The sequence below is a fragment of the Squalius cephalus genome, assembly GCF_949319135.1.
Source record: "Squalius cephalus genome assembly, chromosome: 25".
Classification (NCBI taxonomy): domain Eukaryota; kingdom Metazoa; phylum Chordata; class Actinopteri; order Cypriniformes; family Leuciscidae; genus Squalius; species Squalius cephalus.
Genome location: NC_137146.1, coordinates 12570481 through 12591298, shown reverse-complemented (window position 1 = coordinate 12591298; position 20818 = coordinate 12570481). Strand labels below are relative to the sequence as shown.

Below are 20818 nucleotides of genomic sequence, written 5' to 3'. Positions count from 1 at the left end.
AATTCAAATAATCTAAAAATAAACCTGGACAAAGTCTGTCGTCAAAGTGATATTCCCATTTTGCGCATGAGTTAAATTCGCAACTTTGGATGGAAACATAGATATTGACAGTCAAAATGGCCATTTCAGAAGCACTAACAAAGACTTCAGATGTACAAAGACGGAACAATCATATTATGGGAGAAAGTGTGCAAAGCGCAATATAGCAGAATAAGTCCCGCCTTCCAAATAAGCCCATCGCCAATTGGTAAAGTCATTGCGTCACTACAGCTGCCGTTAGAAGCTCTAGTTGCGATATAAACACTGTTCTGAGACGCCTGCTTATGACTGCATAAGCGCATTGGCTGGTCCAGCCTGAAAAACACAGTTTTTTGTCATGATTAGTAAACCGTTGTCAGATTTCATTGGTGATTTCAAATATGAAATTTAATCGTAAGCCTGGTGAACAGCTTTGGAGAATCCGATGCATCCTCATTCAAAGAGATAGGAGCTGTACAAGCATTACTAAAATAGCTGCCCGAGAGGCGTTTCAAAGATGGCCGCCGAGTGATGACTAGCCATAACGAGACTTTAAAGCTTATTAAACGTCACTGTGATTAAAGTACAGTATGATTATAACAAGACAATGAAGCTTGAGATGTCCAACCTTAAACTTAAACTCCAGAAGGTGTACAATCAAACTCGCCTCTAGCATGAACTCCTGTTTTAGCACGTCACGTCACATGCCAGGTTACACCAAAGAAGCAATTCTGAAGGTGCATGCTAGAGGGCACAACATATCCTCACAGGGAGACATACAGGGGATTTGGGGATAATAACTAAATCTTTTTGGGGAAATTGCAGCTTACAAAAACAAACCCGAAACTTTAATGTCTAGGCTATTTCGGTGCACTTCGATAAAAAGCTTTAAAAAGAAAGACTTATTAAAAGACAAGTCCAGACTAAGGATACTTTTTAACATGAGGCTGAAAGATGATACATTCCTCTTCCACAAGCTGACATGTAAGGTGTGTGAGGTACTTTTAGAGCTGATGAGTCAAAAAAGGAGGCATAGTAGAAAAAAAGGTAACAGTAACAGGTTTGACCAGTCTTACATTCTCTCTCTCTCTTACACACAGTTAGGAGACTAGACACAGGCTAGGCCCTAATGCGTAGTAATTTCAGAGAAAAAGCTATTTTAATTGTTGAACACTTTGGCCATTATCAAGTATATATATATATATAATATACCACCTAATGTTCACAGTCACTTTCAATAAAAATATAATTAACTATTATTTCAAAAACTTTTTTCTTTTAATATTAATTCTTAAACTAAATTAATAAAAAATATATATATATATATATGATTATAATACAAATTTCTAAATATCTGTTTCCAGAGAAGGGCAAGCAAAAATCTATATTTTATGTGATGCAATTAGTTGTGCATATTAATCCATTGTTTTTGTATTATTAAAACATGAAACTATAATAGAGGATGAGGGCAATTTATTACCAATTTAATACTAAAAAAGTGGTTAAAGTTTGAACTGCATCATGAGTTACTCTGGCAAGAGCTTTACAGCTTTGGAAACTAGTAAAACACTGAACATGCAAAAAGCTCCCTTTGGGGTCTAAAGCTCTGGAAAGAAGTATGTCAGGTATCAGATGACTCTTCCAGCACTCGTGTGACTGCATAGAGGAGGTAATCTCATGTTAAACCCTGCGATGTAACGAGATTAAATCAAACAGTAAAGTGCTCAGAGAATGAAGAGAGTAACACATGGAAGAAGATCATGCCTAGAAAGCAGATTTGGAGAACCTTACTGACTGGCTGTAAAAACTTGCTCGCTGGTCAGTCATGGATCATCAAAAAGAGTTACAGCTTATAACAGTGTCTTTATGGCCACACGACAAGAGGGTGGTGGAAAATGTTAAGCCACATATGGTGCATTTATTACAGAACAAGTTGGAGAAACCCAGTCAAACATATTGTTCAATGCATCCCCAGACCAAACCACCAGTTATTTATTCACTACCTGAATATAAAGGTCATACAATTGCCAACCAAAACACTATCTAGTCCATGAATAAATAAATATCACATGATATTTATTTATTACTTTCCACTGATGTAAATGTGGAGCGATGACCCATGCATGAATGGAATGTTACAGAGGTTCGTATAGAGTCTGCGCGCGCGCGCGCACTAGTTTATGACAGCATGTGCTCGTGCTGGACGTTCTCTGTGGGTTTTTGAGACCCACAATGAAAAGACGTACGGTTCTCACCGGTCTGACATATGACTCGGTTCTAAATTAAGCAGACCATGCTAACTCTTAGAAATGTTTCAACAGTCGTCTGTAAACAAACGCCGAGTACAAGCATAGATATCTAGTCAGTAAGCAGTTTTTAACCAAAGGTAAAAGTGGGCGGTCCCACAATTCTGTCAACCAATAGGTGCACTACAATATACTGAGAATTGAGAAAATTACAGAAGGAAATAAAAAGGGTGTCATTACTGAAGAAGCGTTACTGCACGTGTTCGGGCTTATCAGCAGAATGAGGCGTTGTCGCTTGCTGAATCATTTTGCTGTTAGGCAGATGTCTTCAAATACTGCCATGCAAACTCTGTCAAACGGCTATTCACATGAGTGCCATTAAACTTCATCTACACCACATGCATTTCAGTAAGGAGGTGAACGGTTAAATATGTTTCGAGAGAGAGAGAGAGAGAGAGAGAGAGATTGAACTTGGCATACGTGACAGGCTTGACAACTGAAGTGGAGGTTGAGTTTTTTGCAGACACCTATTTAACTCATTAGCTTTTAACTAAAATTAAGACTTTTTGAATTGAATTATATGTGCTTATAACAAGTGCTAATTAGTTTAAAAAAATCACAAACCCTGGCTTAAATACATAATTTAAAACCCCATATTTACAGAACCACCAACCTACTGTACATTGAACACCACCAACACGCACAACTCACTTTCACGCACCGTTTTGTAGCAAATAAGCGTTCTAGATACACACAAACCTATGTGTTCACCGGCTATCATATAAGGTACACACTCACCGATCACCTCCTGCAGCTCATAGTCATCCTTGTTGATGGACCAGGGTTGGGAGCTCAGGTCCTCCGACATGTCTCAGTATTGCGTACCTTTATTTAGATCCTGATGAATCCAAGCACTGGTGTTGGGTGCTTGCAGAAAACAACGTGTAAATGTTACTGTAATCCGCAAAGCAGTAGCATTCCAGCTCCTCTCCACGATTATCTTCAATAGCCTTTCTATCATTCCCAAACTTTGCCACCAGCGCCAAAAGCCCCGCCCACCACATTCCTACACACTGACGGGCCCGATAGACGGCCATCTTGGGTGTGTAATAATCACCCTCATCTATTATCTCCCTTAAAATACTCACCATTGTACTGTACATGTACATTCCAGCAAAATAGCACAGTTACTAGCTAATATTACTGCAAAAAAAAAATCTGATTTTTTCAGTATTAACAATATATGTATAATTATCATTTATTTGGTGGAAACTAAAGTTATTATGATTATGATTAAAAAGCTAAGCAAGAAGAATAATCAAGAATTATATACATTAATAGTTAATGGTTCTTTAATAGTTCTTTAGGCCTACACAAAATTAAACTAAACTTAAACGTCAGTACTGCAAGAAGCATAACCTCCAAAACCTAGTTTAGCACTTTCGCATCAAGGTCAATTATTGCAAAAATTGGTGAAAAAATCGTCACTAGCTCTATTAAACTTTAAACTTAAAATAGTAATAAAATGCATTGTAGCCTTTTTTTTTTTTTTTTTTTTTTTTACAGTTAATTATGCCGCCATCTCGTGGAATAAACAGGACACATGCCATTCCTCAAAAAGTATTAATTTGAAAAGGTAGAAGAGTTCCAGAAATAAATAATAATTTAATCGTTTCTTTTAATTATAGCTTGAGTATTTAGTGATAAGAACATTAACAGAATGCCTAACAGGATGGTAATCGCTAATGTAGGCATTGAGTGTGTCAAAGACAATCCAGATATTTTTCAAATAAATTATTGGTTAATATTAATTTCTGTAAATTCATTTTAGAATGTTGGACGGAATGTTCTAAAGTGAGACAAACCAACTAATTCAACAAAACATCACAATCGAACCTGGCTAATTCTCGTCACTTCCTGGAGGATGATGTCATTAGCAACTGACTTTAGTTAAAGAGATATTGCAAAAGACTAGAATGGAAAGTGAACGCAGGAAAATCCTATAAAATGAGGATCGATTACAACAACATTCCCAAGAAAATTTTAATACATTTTATGCTGTAAGCGCACCCGGGGACAACATGGCCAAAAAAAAAAAAAAAAAAAACTACTATATATATATCAAAAAGTTCCAGTCATGAAATCTGCAAGGTGTGCTGCAGAGGTTACTCCTGTTTGTTGGTTTTTCTAATCCGCTTCCGAAGAATGCATTTCTCGCTGCTTCGTAGAAACAGTTTCCACTAACAGGAAGAGCGGTAAATGTGGCCAAATTGATCTATATACAGACGTACTTGACTCTGTACACACATAAATGACCTACTATATAAAATATGATTGAGCTTTTTGATATTAATGCAAATAATATGCATAGCAGCCATATATATGTTAGTATGTACAATGCTGTCATGATGTATGTCTAAGCGGTGAGCACAGGAGATAAAAGGTGTTGTTTTCATATAAAAATCAATAAAAAATTACCTGTATAGCTTATAAGTTGTGACACAAGCAACAATACAAACAAATACAAACTCAGTTTCATAAATTGTTAAAACATAGAAAAAAGTGGAAGCAAATCTTCTGAAATTATTTCTATGCAACAACAACAACAAAAAAGATTTGAAAAAAAATTGAATCAATAGTCATAAAGTCTGATCTAACAGATCAAAAGCCATTATCTTTTCTGCGCAGATGATCGTGTCGTCAGAGGAAGCTTGAGGTATTCAAGAAGTGAAAACAAGGTCTAGCAACTGTGACTGCGTACCCAAGATAAAGACTGTGACAGTCTGTGAAATGCCGAGTAATAATGTTCATGGCAAATAGCAGAACAAACATAATATACACAAATATATTTCACATGAATATTTTATAATACAAAACACCAGTGTGAAAGACTGATTAACAACAGAGCAAAAAAGTGTTCATGTTCTTGTGTGCCCATAGTACTAAATACAGTGTTAAAAATAATGGTTCTTAAATGACTATGATGGTTCCATGAAGAATCTTGAACATCCATGGAACCTTTCCATTCCACAAAAGGTTCTTTAGATTATTAAAATGTTCTTCACACTAAGATGAAACGTTGACTGAAAGTATCTTTGAGGAACCCAACATGGCTCGACCCAACTCCCTTTTGGAATCTTTATTTTTAAGATTGTACCATCACTGCAAGAGGCTTCAATTGAAGTTTAGTGATAGCAAACCGGGAATAAATTGAAATAACAGCTGGATGATTATGCTCATTCAGATTTCACATGCAACAACACTTAACGTGAACAAAAAAACAAAAGAAAAACTTCTGAACATTACAAACAATAACCATTTTGGGGATTTGCTTTGGAAAGCTGAGCAACCTTTTGATGAGGGCAGATGTAAATACCATAAAAAGTACCTTTCTTGAAATGTTCATAAGCTGGACTCACTAATGAGTCTGAGAAACTCTCCAAGCGAGCAAAAATCACAGAAGGTATTTTCCCTTCATCCTCCATAGAGAATAGTGTGCTTTATCTAGTGATGACTGTATAGTAAACCTTTACAGGTTCTACTGGAAAGTTTAGGGGAGTGAGAGCGCCTTGCCCAGTCGGCTCCAGAACCAAACCTGTGTGCAGGGTCTGGTGTAATCACAGATGGTCAGAAAACGGAGAATGCTGGGAAAAGGCTTCTTCATTGTTTTGTAGACAACAGGGATTAGGCGTTTAGAGCGAGCTCCTGCAGAAGAGACAAAACGAAAAGAACGTTTCAATGATGCTTTTATAGCTGCATTATCCTTCAGTTTTCATGACATGAAATGCACAATTCAGCACAGCTTACAATATTGATCATATATCATATAAAGAGATGACAAACAACAACTGCAGAATTAAATGGTTAAAATATAGCTGCAAGCAGCGATGACGGGCTCAATCACCACCTGTTGGCTCTAGAAAAACAAAGGTGGGCACATGCTTTTATGTGGGTAAAGGAGGACTTGCAAGCGACACACTTTCTGCTGCCTGCTTCCAGGTGGTGATATGACCGTTACTCACAATAGTCATGTTCATGTGACCAAACATTCAGCTCACTTGATGCACACAGAAAATAGGAGACACTTCCTGTTTTCCTTTTTCACCACAAATTTATATCCTAGCCATGGCAAAACCAATAAGCCATATAAAGTGACTATATAGAAGCCATATAAAGCATTTTATACTATATAGAAATTAAATCTTAAAATGTAAACTGTTATCGGCTAGCTCTAATCTGCTAAATGCAACTATCAAGGTGCGGCCATTTTTTTTGTTGTTGCTCCGCAAAATGTTGTGGGCAAAATCCAGTCATTTCAATAGGAATCAGCACTATCTGGAGTTTTGTGTGTTCCCCATGCAGATTTCATTCATTTTTAAGTTGATTACACAAATTTGCCGTGCTGATCAACAGGTTTGAAACTAACTTCTGTGTGAGCTGTGCTTTATGCATCACTACATTATTGCGATTTTTTTAGTATTTAAAAAATAATATTTGCAATTTAGCATCTTCAGTGTCTCGGCATTATGCTGTTCAAATTTGATGACAACACATGAATCCTATTTAAAAGTTTGCTGCATGCACTGCATTCACAAAATCATTAGCTACTAGGTTAAAGTTATTTGGCTCAATGAGAATTATAAATGTAGAGAGTATCATGCGCATACGTGCATGTATGTATGACATATGCAGCAAGTTTATGTACCCTGTAAAAAAAGGTGCTGAGAGTCTGCCACAACGACCATGCCTAATGGCCGACGACTCTGATTTGTGTTTCAAATTTTAGATTTTAAGCATGTTAAGTGTCTCAAAAAGCCCTTTGGCCCTAATAAGCTCACTTACTGAAGTAATTAAAACAGTAATGCAACTCAAATATATATTAAAGATATTATACCTGGGCAAAGGCTGAGTGCAAACTTAGTCTGAAAGTCACAGGCATCACTGTCCAGATAGTCATCGGAAATGACCACCACCATCCTCTTACACCTATGAGGCATTTTATTACAAACATTACAACTGACTACAAGCATGTAAAGTAGATATTAGACAATTCATCAAGAATTTACAAATCTGTGAAATAAGATTAACTGGGCATGCTTCATTATTAAAATTCCAGCCAATACTGATATGCTTTTTGAAATTATGTTATGGCTGATAAACAAATTAATCACTGATATGATATTAGAAACTATTTAGTTAAAACAAATTAAAAATAAACAACGAAAGTCATCACGACTGTACGATATAAAGAAGTGATATTCAGTTTTAGAAATATTACAGCTAAATATTACAATTAAAAGTTTTGTTATTAATTATTTGTGTGTGTGTGTGTGTATTCAGTGTTAACCCTAAACAGACCTTTTTTCAATGAGCTCACTGGCGATGGTCCACACACACGTGCCAGGAAGGACGTCTCGGTCAAATACACACAGCTTCAGGTTGTATTCAGTCTGTTCCAACTGTTTGATCATCTCATGGACAAACTGGAAGTCATTCTGACAATAGCAGATGAAGGCATCAAAGGTCTCCGGTGTTAGTCCTGTTGACAATGAAGACAATGATTAGTTCGGTAAACTGATAAACAACTAACTCCACAGTGCATTCAGACTGAACAAGGAAAAAACTCACCTTGTGGATCATCATACAGCGTGATTCCTTCTCGCTCCTTTGTGCGGGGCCCGCAGCTGTCCACCACTGGAACCTGGACGGGCTTCCTCAGTTGTCTTTCCAAATACTTCCTGCAGTCATCATCTGTGCAGAAACACCAACAAGATACAATAACACTTAGTTGGAGACTTTCGTTTAAAATGGTGGTCATGATTAGTCAGTCTTTTCTCAATCGTGGTTTTTGAGCATATTTGTGTACAAAAGATGTCATGTAATAATGTCTGTTTCCATAATAACAGAAATAAGCTGAAAGAAGAAAGTCATATGCCATAGGATGAATTGAGGGTTAGTAAATTATGGGATACATTTTATTTTTGGGCGAACTAACTATTTTATTAAGTAGACAAGAATTAGCTACAAATAAACATGAGCTTTCTTATTATTTTTTCTCTACTTATGGGTTAATACTGTATAAGCAAGGGAATATAAAATAACAACAATACTAATAATAATAATATATTTACTAAATAAATTAACTTAAATTTAATAATTGTAATATTTTATAATATATTTTAATTATTGACATATTAGTAGCAACATAAATAATAGTAAACAATACATATGTTGTATTATATATTATTACAACAAGCTATATCACATAAAGTATATATTATAATCTAAAAAAATAAGGATGACATACCTATAATCGCTTTGAGATCTGATATAACATCTTTCCTTTCCGCTTTTTCTAAAATCGACAGTAAATTTGCTACTGTGGCCTCTGGACGAGTTTCCCACTCCGTTAAAACCTTTTCAAAGGGATAGTCTCTTTTCTCTAAATTTTTGATCTCCAGGTAGGTAAAGTCCATCATTTCGGCGACTGTCCTCCAGTCTGCTGCCACTGTGTTATGGGGATTCAAATACAGTCCCAGTTTCTTTCGGAAATTGCAGTTTAAAGCTGTTACTGGAATCTCCTCATGGTTTATACTTAACTTTGATGCCATATTTACGGGGCACAACCTCACTGTTATCCTCTGAGATAGTTAATATCCTCGTTTAACTAACAGTTACAGAAGAGAACGTGATTTAAAAGCTAAATATATTAAGGTGTCATTTACTGAAGATATCGATAAACTGAAGGAAATAAAAACTTACGAATATAACTTATGCTACGCAGTACAGTACAATGAACGACAACATATGTTGTTTTAAATCCAAGTGAAGATTGAGGAAATGTTCGCAAAGCTAGAAAACGTCAGAGAAATGACGAAATAAGCGTTCAGCCAATGGACTGCGAAGATTACGGAAAAAAGGCAGGGTCGACTGTTTCAGGATCGGCTGTTAGAGTCTAGTGCGTCACAGAGAGATCAGCCAAAAACTGATCTCAGGTCTGCTTGCAAGAGCTAAACACCAAATATGGACAATTTCCGAAACTTTTACGCTAGAAAGTTGTGGAGAAAAAAGGTTTCAAATGGTCTCCTTTCCAATAGCGTATTGGTTCAAATTTTATGGTTTGGTTACAGTTTCCATACTTCCCTTCACAGATACGACACTTAGTGTCAATTTTGCTATCTCGGACACATCCGACGCATGTGTAATTGCCTCTTCTTATATTTACACTTACTTTCAAAGCAGAACCATGAGCAGAACCTGCTTAAGTGACATTAAAAAGCATTTAAAAATGCCAAGTATTGAATATTAGGTAAATAATTGTCTATGTTTGGAATTATCTGTGTTCAATTTATTGTTAATTATCATATTATTATAATTTAGAAAACATTAAGAGTAAATTGAACACATAGAATTCTCCAAACATATATCATTAAATCAAATTAATGTGGTTGGAGAGTTAAAAACACTCACTAAAAACACTTTAGTTCAAGCTATGAACGTCTTGAAAAAAGAAATGTTGGCATAGTTATTTTACAAAAAGAAGCAGCAAAGCAATTTTGTTTCCAGTGGTTCAACCAACATGCAGGAAGCAATTTTGTTGTCATGTGACAATAAACTAAACCATAACACATAGATGTCCACTTTAGAATATTACATATTTTGTGAAAGTGCACGTTTTGTTCATGCCAAATGAAGTAGCCCTAAGAAAAGTCCTTGATATTCATACCTCAAAGAAAAGTTATAATAAAAGATGCAGGAAAAGTATTGCAGTGCTTTTTACTTAGTACTCTGACTAGTAATCATAGCACACAGCTGTCTTTACAGCCTTTTCCCTTGCTTTTCAAAACCAAACTGAAACAGTTGGCACTTCTCACTTCCTATTTCCGAATAAATGAAGAAAATATTCTGAATGTGGACATTATTCAAACTTTTTCACAGTTTGTCTATAGTTTACATCATATATCCCTGGCACAAGGCAAAACTCCCCCCAAAATGTATTTTTAGGTATAACTTTTCAACACACTTGACTAAACCAGGACATTTGCAGAGATTTATGAAAACAACCAAAAATACAAGTGTTTGGAGAGTTCCTATTTCCTATTTCCACTTCCTATTTCCGAATAAATGAAGAAAATATTCTGAATGTGTACATTATTCAAACTTTTTCACAGTTTGTCTATAATTTACATCATAAATCCCTGGCACAAGGCAAAACTCCCCCCAAAATTAATTTTTAGGTATAACTTTTCAACACACTTGACTAAACCAGGACATTTGCTGAGATTTATGAAAACAACCAAAAATACAATATTGTATCCAATACAATATATACAAACACATGAAAATTAAAGCTAGTCCTCAGAATGTGAGCAGCAGTTTCTGTATCTGCATGTGAAAATAGATTTGGAAAGAGCAACACAAAACCACACCATTTTTTCATTTCCCCTTCCTCATTCCAGTGTCTGTAACCTGAGCAGATACCTCACCACTCTGTGTGATGCAGCTCAAGAAAAAGCACCAATCCACTACATCTCATCCTCAGAAACCCTTTTTCTTGGAGAAGTAGAAGTCAATGCCCCTGTCTTTGTGTTGTCTTGGTGTGTAAGATGAGCCCTTCTTCCCTTTTGCTGATGATGGACCAGACTGAAAAAGAAACCACAAATATATATATATATTTTTTTTTTTTAATACAAGCTTGCATTCGTCCTTAATAGTCATCAATAATCAGCTGTTAATAATCTTACTGATTTGTTGACATGGCGGCTCCACTCGGGCGCGATGACGATGGGCGAGGGGTATGTGTCGTTGAGCGAAACCTTGGCGTGTGAGAGTGCCGAGTTGCTGAGGGTCCATGGCGTGTGCACGTCCCCACCTATAATACCTCCAAGCTCTGGAACCCACTGTCGGACATAATCCCCCTTCACAGATACAACATTTAGTGTCAATTTTGCGCAGAAAAATACCTTATTATGCTGCATTAATATCTCGGACACATTCTCTTCCTCTTCCTATATTTACACTTACGTTCATAGCAGAACCTGCTTAAGTGGCAATAAAAAGCATTTAAAAGTGGAAAATACCAGGACGTGCATTTACAAATATAATATATAAAAAAACAAAACAATAATAATAAGTTTAGGCCAGGGGTGCCCAATCCTGCTCCTGGCGATCGACTGTCCTGCACAGTTCATCTCCAACCCTAATCAAACACACCTGCCTTTAATTTTCAAGTGATCCTGACGTGCTCTGAAGACCTTAATTGGTTGCTTCAGGTGTGTTTGATTAGGGTTGGAGATGAACTGTGCAGGACAGTCGATCGCCAGGAGCAGGATTGGGCACCCCTGGTTTAGGCCATAAAGGCAGCTGTTAATTCATTATTAATGATCATTTTAATCATTTAAACATCCATTTTATTTGCTGATATTAGATAGACTGTAATTGAGCACTTTAAAACTTAAAGTTCAAGATTTGTTTTTAATGCTTTTTTTTATTGTTTCCAGGCTTTACAAATATGATTCACATAAAGCAGCTGTTGATTATTCTTTAATGATCATTTTAACATTGATTTATTTTTGCTGATATTAGATAAAAAGTACTTGAGCACTCTTAAACTTGTAATTCAAGATTTATTTTATTTTAGTTTGTTTAGCCTATTTTATATTGGGTAACACTTTATTTTACAGTGTCCTTGTTACACGTTACATGTAGTTACTATAGTAATAACTATAAATTACATATTATAACATTGCAACAAGGACAACTTAAAATAAAGTTTAACCTTTTTTTAATGTAATTTAATTCAATTTAAATCATTCCGAAAGGCTGTTAATTGTTACTAATCTGTTAATTTATTAAATACAATTTATGTAGACTAAAACAATGGTTTGATATTTTTATGTTTCCCTTTTTGATTTTGGTTTTCCTTGAATTGTTTTAGAATTATTTTACTGTTTAAATTATGTTCAATTGTGACAACTTACCCCTATAGTATGCAGAACTTTGTCAAAAAAAAAAAAAGTGCAATGTGTGTACTGTGAACTTCATATTTATTGCTTGGATGTACTAACAAAACATATGAATCAGAATGCATGTGTTTTTTATTTTTATGTGCTAATACCGTAAGAGACCTGTAAAAACTACTGCTTACGTTATTGTCATAGTCCAGTCCTTGTTTGATCATATTAAACTTCCTGTTTTCTCGAGGGTCATTTCCTATTCCGGCACTATAGAGCCAGTTTCCATAGTTGCTGCAGACGTCATGGTCCACCTGATGACAATGAAAGATAATAGCGCATCAAACGGCAGCAAAGAGCGGGAAGCATCAACCCACTCCATCAAATATACTGTAGCAAATGTTTCTCACCAGCAGGTATTCAAACCACTCAGCGCCCAGTCTCCAGTCTAAGCCCAAATCCTTGGTCAGAAAGCTGGCCACATTTTGACGTCCTCTGTTGGACATGAATCCTGTCAGCGCAAGCTCCCTCATGTTCGCATCTACAAACGGCACCCCAGTTCTCCCCTCTGGACATGTGAAAAATATCTTGCTATTAATTCACAGAAAATCAATTGAAATGTGTATTCTTCAGTTGATTCAAGAAATTAAAGGGATAGTTCACCCAAGAATTAAAATGTTGTCATCACTTACTCACCCTCAAGTTGTTCCAAACCTGTATGAGTTTCTTTCTTTCCACAAAAGAAGATATTTTGAAGAATGTTGGTAATCAAACGTTCGACGGTAGCCATTGACTTCCATAGTAGGAAAACAATACTATGGAAGTCAATAGGTGCCTTCAGCTGTTTGATTACCAACATTCTTCAAAATATCTTCTTTTGTGGAAAGAAAGAAACTCATACAGGTTTGGAACAACTTGAGGGTGAGTAAATGATGACAACATTTGAATACTAGCAGATTCTCTGAGGGACACATTACCTTTCCATGCACAGAACCATGTCATATCTGTCTTCCAGGGCACATGCTTGTCTTGCAGACCTTCAGTTCATGAGGGATGGAAAATGATCATATTAATCATTTAAACATCCATTTAATTTGAATATTATATTAGAATGTAATTGAGCACTACAAAGCCTTTATTCAAGAACTGGTGGAACATTTTTCATATTTTATTTTTATTGCTTATGATTGTTATGTGTTGTTGTTGTTGTTTTTTTGGCTTCCTTAGTTAGCTTCATGTCAGTTAAAGTTTAAAATAAATAAAAAAAGACAAAAATTTGACCATTTTGAGAATTGATCATTTTGGTCGGTAAGGCTTTGTTTATTTGCAAGAAATTAAATCAGCATACCTTTTCTTCAGCAAGAATGCATTAAATTGAGCAAAAGTAACAGTAAACCATTTATAATGTAATTTTTTTTTTATATTCATCAAAGAATCCTGGATAAAAGTTATCACGGTTTTCACAAAGCAACATTGATGATAATTAGAAATGTTTATTGATTGAGCAGCAAATCAGCATATTAGAATGATTTTTTTCAATTCAATTCAATTCAATTCAATAATAAATTACAGTTTAAAATTTGTTAAACAAGAAAACAGCAATTTTAAAGTCCCCTTGTAGCCAATAATTTTATCCCTTAAAACATATTTAAAGTTTTTGCTGTGAAAAAAATTCTTTATGCCTTAAAATAGATTGAATGTAACTCTACACCCTTGCTTCATTTAGTATACGTGGATTCATGAATATGCAAATTAGCCCCGCCTCCACTCACTCACACGAGCTAAGAGATCCACTAGATCAACTTTACTCAAGTTAGTGTAGTAAACGCTGCATAATGGTATCGCTCTTTACAACGTCGGACACATAACAGTAGGGTTGGGAATCGTCAGAAATTTTCCGGTTCCGGTTCCGCCTATTCCGGTTCCAATTCAATACAAATGATTAAATAACTAATTAAAAAAATAGTAGTAAGGAAAAATTGCACATTACTCAACTCAAACAATCCTTTTTGTGTTTATTTCTTATACTTGTCTTTAACAGACTGGTAATGTCAACAAATTCCACATTATTTAGCAATTTTTGTATTCTCTGGGAGAATTTGGGACCTCTCCTAGCTTCTCCAGCACTGGAGAACACCCTCTCAGAAGGGGTAGCATATGCTTGAACACACATATAAGATCCAGACATGTGAAACAGAATATGCAGCTTTAACAGTCACGTCTTTATGAACGTTTTTCATATATGTAATCGATACACTCGTTAAGCGACTTTCAAAAGGTGATTTACTCTATTTTGGTTGCTATAGTGTTTTTACTGTATTTTTGATCAAATAAATGCAGCCTTGGTGAGCATAATAAACTTATTTCAAAAACATTAAAAAAACAAAACAAAACCAAACTTACCATTCATATGAAATATTCTGTCTCCATATTTTAAACCCACAAACTTGAAGTAATCTCTCCAGAGAAGTTCAAATATCACCCTGGTGAAGACAAAATTGAATATCCTTGCACATAAAAACCTGAAATGAGTTAATCTTCTTTGAAAACTCACCAGTACGTGCTTTGATTGGCGGTTCGTTCGGCCTCATACTTCTTTATCTGGTCATAGATGTACCTGGGTGATATGCAGCCCAACGCAAGCCTGAAGTAAAGTGAAGGAGGGTCAGCATTAGTCTGTGCTTTGCTTATGCATTATGAAAACATCATTTCGAAGGCTCACCAAGGAGAAAACTTTGTAGAATAGTCCACTCCGATCATGCCATTCCGAGTCTCCTTATAAGACGCAACGGCATTCTGTGATAAAACAAGAACATGCAATAACCCTCTTTCATTGATGAAGTTATTTTTAGGAAAAAGGAAGAGCAGTCCTCACTGTATCCCAGAAGTAATGTTTCAGCCTATCAAGAGCTTCGGTCTCTCCACCGTGGCACGGGAAGGCCGAGCGGCAGTCCATCACTGGCTCTGAAACCACAGATAGGAAATATATCATGGCTATTCTTTGTGGTCAACATAAGATAAATTGTTTTATCCTCCAAATATCCTTCTGAGGATTATTCAGTCATCTGAGAGGAAATTAGAGCACAATTCATGTAAAACTACAATATTAAGAAAGAGGAAATATGATTCAGCCTTTTCACCGTCCTACTGACTGTTATGTTTTGTATCTAGAGATATATTGGTGCAGTTTACTCTAAATGTGATTTAACCTGTTAAATGTCAGTAGCTACGTTTTCATAAAATCATTCCAATAGATGAATCCGAATATAGTGTTTATATGTACAGTCCTGTACAGTTAATGTATGTAAATCAAGGTACCTGTTTGTCCCAGGCCCTCAAATGTAGGTATAGGACCCTCTTCCAGTCCAAGGGGAAGAGATTGAACCTGATCCGGGGTGGAAAGGACCGGTCGCACTCTGCCCTGTCCTTCAACCACTTTTCTGAACTGGGTGTAAACATCAGGTAACCTTTCAAAGACAGTGGAAATTAACAGGAAATTAAGTCACACATTTAAATTGCTGACCTCACATGCACTAAAACCGACACTGTAATTAGTAATCAGGCCTTAGAAAAAGGAAGTAACAGTAACAGTGGAAATAAAATAGTTTCCAGTACTTTTCTGTAAAGTTTCCAAGGAAAGTTAACTTGTTTTACAAAGCTTAGCTTGGATGAGGTTGCTAAATGTGCTGTTTAAGTGGCTAACATGAATGGACTAAAGTAACTGGTAAAACAATCATTTTATTTTATTTTTTTATTATATGTCAGCACCAAAATCTATTTTAATGACAATATACAGTATATAATGTATATAAAACACAATATATATAATGTAGGCTATATATAAAACACAATATTAAATAATGTCTTGAATAAATATTCTTAGAAATTCTATAAAAAAAAACTTAAATATATTAAATATAAAAATTTGGTTTTTGCATTCTCAGATAACGTTTTCTTACACACTTTTGAAATCAAGTTCCTGTTTGGAAAAATAGTTGAAAGAAAGAACAGTCTACGGAAGATGCAAAATTTATATTAAGATTTATTTTTTTTAAAGCATAATTTAATTATTTTAATGGCAAAATATTATGTAGGGAGGCACAGACAGTTTACATAATACTCCCCAGATTTTGCAACATTATCACTAACTGTCAAAAGCTCATGCAGGGATTAAATAAACTTAATTCAACACGAGTGTTGTTAGTAACCTAAAACTATTAAAAATCATTTCCATAATTGAAATAAAGCTGAAATAAAACATAAATATTGGTCAAAATCTTTAAAACCTAAAACAAAAAATTACAAAAATAAATAAACCTTTACTTTACTTAAATATTTACTATAATAAATAAATACTTATTGAAATAAATAAGTTGACGTATTAAAATTAATAAAACTCAGAAATGAAATAAAAATAAGTGGAAGGGATATTAAAAGAATGAAAAACTATAATAAAACTGACAAAAGCACATAACAAAATAAAATAAAAAGGCAAATTTAAAATATAAATAAACACTATAATAGCATATAAATAATACTAATTTAACACTGCAACACTTGTCCTACCCTCCAATGTGCGTGAAAGGCAGATCATCTCGGTGGTAAAGTGTAGAGCCCCAGAAAGTCTGAACTTTGACTTTGTTTTGGCAGCAGATGTCCTTTAGCTTCTTCTCCACAGTCTTTTCCTCTGACGCCACCTTCAGGCAATAGACAGAAAGACTGTAAATACTGAACTTGTACAGCTTACAGCACTGTATGTGGTACACACCTCCTCATGAAACGCCACAGCTGTGACTGAACCCAGCTGTTTAATCAAATCACCGACAACATCCTCCGGCTTTCCTTGCCTGACCAACAGCGTGCTGAACAAGGGCATACAAACATATATTCATCATAAAACATCAGTATGTGGAGGACAGAATGCACATCCTGTGTGTGATGGAAAATTCCCACCTGCCCCGTTTCTTTAGTGTTGCTCTCAGGTCTTTCACACTGTCCAGGAGGAAAAGTAAACGGAACGGACCAGTCTTAGGGAAGTTGAAGTGATGGGTGCCCTGGTAATGACGCGGGTCGAAGCAGTAGAGGGGGATTATGTGCTCCGCATTCCTCTGAGCCCAGTGAAACACCTGGATGAACGGGGTAAAACCGGTTTGTCATATGTCCCACAAAGCTTAACGTGTCAAAGCAAGCAGAGCAGTTCATACAATTTGAACAGTGTAGTTTATAGACCTAAAATGTGTTTACTAATTCAAAAGATAAATATATAGGTAAATATATAGGGTAGTTTGTCGGTAAGGGTCACAAGGGGCATGGTCACACGCTAGCACTTCTATTGAGGACTAAACTTGCATATAAATATGAATAAATATAAATTATTATTGAACTGACCAAAGTGTGTAAAGGGAGAAGGTTACATTAAAAACATACATTTTAACATTAAATTATGATGTTAAATATATACAGTATTTAATGCAATTACAACAGAAGTAACTGTAATTAAATGACAGAAAAATGTGTAATCCCTTTACTTTTTCAAGGGAAAAGTAATTAAATTACAGTAATTAGATTACTTATAAATTAATTCTATGTGTATATATATATATTAGGGCTGTCAAACGATTAATCGCGATTAATCGCATCCAAAATAAAAGTTTGTGTTTACATAATTTATGTCTGTGTATGGAGTATAATTATTTTCTATATATAAATACACACACATGCATATATATATTTAAGAAAATGTGTTATTTATATATAAAATATTTATATATAATATAAATTATATAAATTATATATAATATAAATATATATACACAGTATATACATGCAAATATTTCTTAAATATATACATGCATGTGTGTGTATTTATATATAGAAAATAATTATACACCGTACACACACGTATTATGTAAAAACAAACTTTTATTTTGGATGCGATTAATCGTTTGACAGCCGAAAACCAAATCTGCCAATTAGAATTTTAAAGATCATGCGAGACAATTAATACAAAAATAAGGCTAAATTTTAATATATATATATATATTTCCATCTAGTCATTTCTTATGTATGGAATAATTGAATTATTAGAAAAATAATGCACACCCGATGTGATAATGCGGCCTCGCACGCGAAGCGAAATATATATATAAAGGATGTATATTTATGCAAGTTGCATATGACCACGCCCCTTGTGACGAGCCTGACAAACTATCCAATGAGCGGACAGATTTCGCCTCAGTTCCTATAAAGTCCATTTATTATTCTCAAGTGTTCCGTTTTGTGTTTAAAAAGTAATATTAGTAAGAGAATCGCTGTGACGTGTTAAATCTCGAGCAGGACATCATGTCATATCGAGCAGGACAAGTCTATGCACACGGAATTAGGCGCGAGCGTGGTTTGCTCGAGACAAGAGACGACTCTATGCTCCTGTAGATTACATACAGATACAATACCTGTGATTGTGATATTTACCTCGTTATCATGCAGACGCAGGTCGTTTCTCAGCAGACATATGACCGTACGAGAAGCGGACATCCTGGCAATCGGTCTTTAACAGTGTAAAGAAGTCTCGAGCGGTCGTGTTTACGTTGAACATGCAGACCAGCAGCAAAGAAAGAGTGACGAGCACGTTTAGTAACATGCGCGTGAGGAGGTGATGTTACCAAACATGCAGTCTGAAAGCGCACGTGCTCTCCTTACCATCAAACAAAGAGTATTACAACTCTTAAGCCACACTTGAATGTGAACGCGAATGTGTGCACGATTTAACAAAATATAATGTTTATAATAAATGTTTTTCATAGGCTACATATAAAAAATATTTTATATATTTTCCTTAGACACGGCTGTCAGTGTCAGACATAGCGGAATGTCATCCACTAAAATCATTTTTAGTTAAAAACAAATTTTATTTATATTTTTAAACAAATCAATGCAGTTCAAAGTGCGTTAAAGGCAAGGAAGAAACAATAGATACAATAACATAAACAATTAAAAAACATATAAAAGCATTGTAAAACATTACAGGAAAGCCAGAATTTTTATTATTATTATTATTATTTAGATTTAAACCTATTAATATTTTCAGCACATCTTCCTCAGGTTATACTTTTAGTTCTACTTTGTGGTATAGTTAAAAGTAAATAATCTGAGAGTCCTAGGTAGGTTCATATACTGAAAGCATTTTTGAGAGATAGTTTTTAGCAAATTCATGCGATTCCTTATAAACTAATAAAAGATTTTTAAAATCAATATGAAAACTTACAGGTAACCAGTGTAATGACTTTAATATAGGTGTAATGTGATCTCTTTGGTGGACCAGAAAGGAGGGCATTACAATAGTCAAGTCTGCTATTAAATGCATGCATTCATTTTTCTTTTGGTCTTATTATAGTTCTTTAGATGATAAAATGCTGTTTTGGTAATATTATGTACATGAGCTTTGAAATTAAAATCAAAGACAACTCCTAGTTTAATCCCGGTTTATGTATAGTTTAGGGGTCAATTTCTCTCTCTGTGCTTTTGATCCAATAAGCAAAACATCTGTTTTATCTTGGTTGAGTTGTGAGACATTTTGTGACATCCAGTCATTTATGACTTGGATGCAATTTGCAAGTGAATCAATTTGCCTGCAATTTGAGAGCATTTGCTAATAAGTAAAGATTTGAGATTTGAGAATAGCTCCAGAATCATTTATTTGCTGATGCCACTTTTTATATAATTTTATATCAAATGCAATGAAATTCATACATTTACATTCCAGATATGTACTTTAAATATATTTATTTATAGCATTTTAATGTTATTGACAGCTGTACGCTTTGCATGAAAAATTCTATTTGCAGAATAAGCATAATGGTAACACTTTACGGTTACACTTTATTTTAAGGTGTCATTGTTACAGTGTAATTATATATTTAAGTACTGAGTAATGTTAAGCAACTACATGTACTTACTATAGGGTTAGGGTATGACTAGGGTTTGGTTGAGGGTTAGTTGCATGTAATTATGCATGTTATTACTATAATAAGTACATGTATGTAATGTATCAAGGACACTGTAAAAAAGTGTTACCCACTTTACAATAATGTTCCATTTGTTAACATTCATTACATTGAAAAACACGTATGCTTTATTAATTATAGCTAATGCTGCAACATTTACTAATACATTATTAAAATCAAAAGTTGCATCTGTTAATATTAGGCTTATTTAATGAAACTGAGCAAACAGGAACTAACAATGAACAGTTATATTTTTATTAACGCACATTAACAAATAATAAATACTGTAACAAATGTATTCCTCATAGACCTTAGGTCAGTCACAGGTTTCACATTAGCCATAATGTGGCACACTTGTCAAAACTGCTACCTAAGGGAAAATGAAGTGATAAACTTTGACTAGATGTTATTGTAAATGTTATTATAGTGATTTTATAATGTCTAAAAATGAATACAAAAGCAAAACCTGTGAAAAGAACTATATTAGTGAGTAGAATGACAAAAATATAGCTGCGAGCAGCGATTACGGGCCCAAGCCGGTGGCACCGCAACCCTGTTGCCTTTAGTTACCTAAAGGCACCGGGGTGGCGGTGCCACC

The 20818-nt window shown here is 34.8% G+C and overlaps 3 protein-coding genes across 4 annotated transcripts in view; all 3 read right to left on the bottom strand.

Annotated features, from left to right (window-relative positions):
* The window catches only part of oxsr1b (oxidative stress responsive kinase 1b), a 47987-nt gene extending 44661 nt beyond the window's left edge, over positions 1-3326 (bottom strand). Inside the window, exon 1 of one of the 2 annotated variants that reach the window (XM_079862685.1) lies at positions 3063-3326. In XM_079862685.1, the coding sequence (XP_079718811.1) occupies positions 3063-3132 (70 nt within the window). In that variant the 5' untranslated portion in view covers positions 3133-3326. The remainder of the gene's footprint in view (positions 1-3062) is intronic. The other variant, XM_079862684.1, reaches the window with a different exon arrangement.
* Positions 3327-5095: 1769 nt separating this feature from the next.
* On the bottom strand, positions 5096-9226 carry myd88 (MYD88 innate immune signal transduction adaptor). Its single transcript, XM_079863398.1, has 5 exons — positions 8572-9226; positions 7893-8015; positions 7623-7803; positions 7159-7250; positions 5096-5969 (listed from the first exon to the last, which is right to left on the bottom strand). Exons 1-5 carry the CDS (start codon positions 8873-8875, stop codon positions 5815-5817), a joined length of 855 nt encoding a protein of 284 aa, XP_079719524.1. The 5' UTR covers positions 8876-9226; the 3' UTR covers positions 5096-5814.
* Positions 9227-10024: 798 nt separating this feature from the next.
* On the bottom strand, positions 10025-18863 carry cry-dash (cryptochrome DASH). Its single transcript, XM_079863933.1, has 14 exons — positions 18689-18863; positions 17171-17343; positions 16986-17079; positions 16784-16914; positions 15536-15684; positions 15093-15181; positions 14940-15013; positions 14772-14861; positions 14621-14700; positions 13195-13254; positions 12628-12785; positions 12412-12531; positions 11009-11182; positions 10025-10907 (listed from the first exon to the last, which is right to left on the bottom strand). The coding sequence occupies exons 1-14, from the start codon at positions 18749-18751 to the stop codon at positions 10803-10805; spliced, it is 1560 nt and encodes a 519-aa protein (XP_079720059.1). The 5' UTR covers positions 18752-18863; the 3' UTR covers positions 10025-10802.
* Positions 18864-20818: the final 1955 nt, after the last annotated feature.